Source organism: Equus caballus, chromosome 1 (assembly GCF_041296265.1).
Source record: "Equus caballus isolate H_3958 breed thoroughbred chromosome 1, TB-T2T, whole genome shotgun sequence".
NCBI lineage: Eukaryota > Metazoa > Chordata > Mammalia > Perissodactyla > Equidae > Equus > Equus caballus.
In genome coordinates, this window is record NC_091684.1 from 176246405 (window position 1) to 176251121 (window position 4717).

At 52.1% G+C, this 4717-nt stretch overlaps 1 protein-coding gene across 1 annotated transcript; it reads right to left on the reverse strand.

The window, feature by feature from the left end:
• Positions 1–317: 317 nt before the first annotated feature.
• Positions 318–3580, reverse strand: LOC106781161 (granzyme H-like). Its single transcript, XM_070235929.1, has 4 exons — positions 3402–3580; positions 2116–2263; positions 1453–1588; positions 318–1247 (listed from the first exon to the last, which is right to left on the reverse strand). The coding sequence occupies exons 1-4, from the start codon at positions 3454–3456 to the stop codon at positions 1047–1049; spliced, it is 540 nt and encodes a 179-aa protein (XP_070092030.1). The 5' UTR covers positions 3457–3580; the 3' UTR covers positions 318–1046.
• Between the last annotated feature and the right edge of the window lie 1137 nt (positions 3581–4717).

Genomic DNA, 4717 nt, shown 5'->3' on the forward strand with positions numbered 1-4717 from the left:
CTTCCTGCTGAATTGTTGGGTTAGTGATGGTGATTGGCTTAGAGAAGGTAGGAATTTTCTATGTCCCAAGGAGGAATATATTTTGGGGAAGAAGTTTGTCCTTTTATAATGGGAACCCTTCAGATTCAGCCCTTGCACAGGGCTAAGCACCACAGAGGTGTAACTGAGAAACTATTCAGCATGAGGTTTAGGGGGAAGTAGGGATGGAAAAGAAAGGAGGAGGGCCAGCCCACAGCTGACAGCAGAGGGCTGCCTGGAGCATGCTGCTGCGTGTTGAAAGTGGTTCAGTGAGTCAGTCAGACTTCAGTCACGCTCGCTAGAGATCCATTTATTATGGCCCCTCAGTCCCACTGCCCGCCCCATGGGAGTCCTGTCTCTGCCCCGGGAAAGATGGTCAGGCACAGAGGAAGGTCAGCCTCCTGCCTGCTGTTAGAAGTGCTTCATTGTTGACTTTATCCAGGGCAGGTAGGGTGACGCCTCCATGGAGACTCCTGGAGGGGTGTCGCTCTCTGGTCCATAGGAGGAAATGCCCTGGACCAAATTTTCACAGACGAAGGGGCCCCCAGAGATCCCTGGAAGCAGAGAGAGGAAAGACTGAGCTTGCATCCTCGTGGCCTTGCCCTTCTCACCACCCCTAGGGTCAGTAGAGTATTAGGGGGCCACGTCTGAAATCAGAGCAGGGCGGGCCTTGTCACCTCCCTCATCCCAGGGCTCCAGCCTGGCTCTGCCTGTTACATGAAGCTCCTCCCAAGCCAAGGCTTTCTCTCCAATCCTCAGGGAAATTTTGGTGAAAACTCTGCTGTGGGATGACTGGTCCTTCCTCAGCCTGCACCCCTGATCTACTCCAGGGAAAAAACTAAAGTCAGGATTCATGGACCCAAGCAGCCCACCTCTCAGGCTGAGGCATGAAGATATGACCCCTCTCACCCCCGAGAGCACTCCATTTCCTCTCTCCCAGGGCCTGTCTAGGTCGACGCTGGAAACATTACCTCAGAGTCGGTCTTCGTCTTCTTTGGGTCTCCTACACGAGTCTGCCTGGCCCCGCTTTAATAGTCAGGGAAGCAGGAATCACACACCTTATCCTTCTGCACGGTCAGCATCACTTCCTGCAGAGTGCTTGCTAAAATGCCCATTGAGTCCTGCCCCCAGCCGGCCAGGCTGCACACCTGTCCAGGCCTCACCTGGGCTGTGCCCTTGGGCAGGCTGAGGGGCCCTACAGCTACAGTCAGCTTGGCCTTTCTCTTCAGCTGATAGGAACAGGTAAGGAAGTCCAGCTCAGCCAATGGCCTCCTGGGCCTGGACACCACAATGGGGCTGCACTGAATTTCCCCTCCCCTGAGGCACTGGGACTAGTCAGGTGGCCAGGATGGGAAGGAAGGAAGGGACAGGTCCCAGTGGGAGGGGAAACAATCTGGACCCAGGAGAGCAAGAGCAGCAGGGAGATTCCCTTACCTTTAGTAACATGACGCCATTGGAGAAGTTCTTAGGATTATAGTGTGGGTGGCGGATAGCTTCTGTCACAGGGAGGACCTTCTGGGTCCTCTCCTGCTCCCGGATATTGTAGGCCCTCAGGGTCACATGGATTGAACTGCCAGAAAATAGAGGGGGACGCGAGGGGCATGGAGTCACAGAAGATCCAGGCCTAGAGCCATGAAGGGCTGGTGACAACCAGGGCAGGGCAGGACTGCAGCAAGGGACAATCGAGACAACACGAGCTCTGGGTGCTGAGTGACTGTCCCCTGTGCTTCTCAACAACACTGAGGGAAGGACACTGGAAGCTTGTCTTGCCCTCTGGCAACACTGTGAAAATACTCTGAGTGTGCCTTTTGATCTAAGGCATGCTTTCATCCTCCACAGCTGCTTTAGTTGACCAGTGTGGTCTCTCTTCTCAACTGAGCCACTTGCTCTCACCTCTGATCCTCTGACCCCGAAGCTTCCCTGTCCTGTTTCTCACTTTCCATGGCCCAGTCATGCTCTCAGATGGGTCCTCTCATGAGCTCTCATGGCGTTGAGTTACTAGGAGCCAGGGGAGCTCTCCCGGGCTGCAGCCGCTGGGCAGAAGACAGGGGTCCCTGTAGGGGTCTCAGGAGGTGTCTGTTGTCTGTGGTCCCTCACCTTCCCCGGCAGTGAGCAGCCATCAAAACAAACTCCTTTCTCACGAGGGCAAAACCGCACCTGCCTTCATTCTCCTCCTCCACAAAGTGAAGCAAAGCCATATAGGGGCGAGAATGGGGTCTGGCCTCGTCTCCTACGATGATGTCCTCTGAAAGAGAAGCCTGGACGATGTGCTTTTTGGGAGTGGCTGTGGTCAGGAGGGAAGGCTTCGGAAGGTGGTGATTGAGGGTGGGGTCTACAGTGCCCTGCAGACACGGGGGCAGAGTCCTCCCAGGTTCTCCTAGTAGGAGAATAACCTTTTCTGAATGCCAAGCCTCAGAAGCCCCTGTGAGAAAAGGGAGGACAGTGCTTGTTGTCCCCGTCCTACTTCCGACCTTGCATAGAGGAGATAAGAGCTGTCTTCACGATGGTAGAGCCCAGGGGATCGTGGATAGGGCTCCCCTGATGCCTTCTGTCTCAGTGAGTCTCCTGACCCCTCTGAGCCTCTGCTAATATCCCACCTGGTGCCCATATCTCATAATCTGTCCGTGAGCTTATGGAGTTTGATTTTATAAAATGCTCGTGTCCTACAGTCTAACCCATCCTAGGATCTCGGTGAACATTGTTTGCGTGCGTGAATGAATGGCCTTCTCTTAGCTTTAAACTGAGGTTTGGTGGGCTTTGTGCTGATAGGATTGAAGGCCAATGGCATGGGGGGAGGAACTTTGTGGAACAGCTGAGGGCTTGGAAACGCAAGGGGAAGTGTGGCTGTAAATGTCTTCCCAGGGCTGTTACAGATGTAAGGCACCAGGGGAGCCCCGCGTGCAGTCTTCCACCCCTTTCTGAGATCTACTGCACCCTGGACTCCCGTCCTGGGCAGGGATGAGGGGGTGAGGGCACCGAGAAATGAAACCAGTTCTTGAGCTGGTCCGGGGACAGGTTCCACCACTACAGTTGGTTAGTCTGAGCTGCCCTTTCCTGAGTTGAAGGGAAGGATCTTAATTACTTGTCTTTTGTAGCATTGCTTCCTCTGCTGAATGCCTTGCTATGAAGAATCCACTTTCCAGGTGACAAGAGAGAGGCTCACACACTAAATATTTCAGTGAACACCCTCCCTTCTGGCCATCCTTGTTAAGTGTCCATGTAGCATTGGGCTTGTTAGTCTCAGCTTGGAATGGGAGCTGGGGTCTAGAAAGTTCTTGGCCTGAAATTGAGGAAAATCCCTGAATGTACTGGGCAGAAGGATGAGGTGTACAAAGGGTTGTGTGAGATGAGCTGGAGCCTCTGGAATGGGGATGGTCACTCACCTGTCCCAGCCTTGAGGGGCAGAAGAAAGGCCAAGCAGAGCAGGAGTCGCTGCATCTTCCCTGAAGTTCTGCTCAGGTCAGAGCTGCTGGTGTTTCTTTCTTCAAGACACACGGTCCCCGAGGGGAAGGCAGGGGTATGGCTCAGGGCCTTGCAGACCTCCCAGGCCTGTGCTTCTGGTTTTCCTGTGTTGTTGGGGAAAGTGATTTGTGAAAATTCTCAGTCTTGTGTTAGGTGACAGTAGCACTGTCACCAACCACACTTGCACTCCCAGTGATGAGTCACAAGGTGAAAGCAAGAAGAAAGAACAAGAAAGTGAAGCCTATGCTACAGCCAGCAGAGGAGCTGGACTCCAGAAGCCCCTCAGTGACTGAATCTACAATGTCTCCATTTCTAAACCATTGACTCTTTTTCCATCCTGATAAAGTCATGAATACTTATTTAGCAAGCTAGCTCCAGGGAGATGGGCAAGATGGCTCCTGCCCTTGAGAAGACAGCAGTCAGCTGGAGTAGATTGAAAATCAATGGTTAGTGTACCGGCTGGTAAGGTCTGTGGTGGGGCCTCCACTTGGTGGTGGGAGATAGAGACTGGACCTGCCTTAGGAGCATGTAGAGCTGGACACACCCAAACCTCCTAAACGGTAACCCCACTTCTTCTCTGACCACCATTGCAGCTTCGTATTTTTGGAATATTCAGAATTCACTCTTTACATCTAAACATTCTGTGACCAAGAGAGCTTCTCTTATCTGACAATTTTGAACAAAAGTCCTGGATTTGATATTCATTGGACCAAAGCAAACCATCAGCAGGTCCATTGGAGTTGAGTGGCCTGATTGGTTCATTCTTGGGTCGTTTAGCACCCCTAGGCCTGAGGTGGGGACTGCGCCACACAAATTGTAGTGCCTGTTTATTGGGGAGAGGGCTCTCCTAAAGGAAGGCTGGTTACTGTTGCCAGGTGATGGGGAATTGGGTACTGATCATCCTAATAATTACTATCTACTAAGTGTTCTCTGCCCAGGGTCCAGTGAACCATGGCTATCACGTCCATGGGTCCAACAGTCATAAACATTTGCAAACAGGTTATCCCAACACTCTCACCATTGTGATGACAGATGACAGAGTAGTGGAAAGGAAGGCATTAGGAGTTCTAAACAGCCCCATCCCAGTTCTGTTAAAGCAATGGCAACTTATCAAGATACAGCAAAAGAGGGGAAGGCAACCTGCTTAAGCATTAATGATGATGACCTCTGGGTGGTGGCATTATTGGCAATTCTGATGTTTTTATTGCTATGTCTGCCTTTACCTGTCTTTCTATGA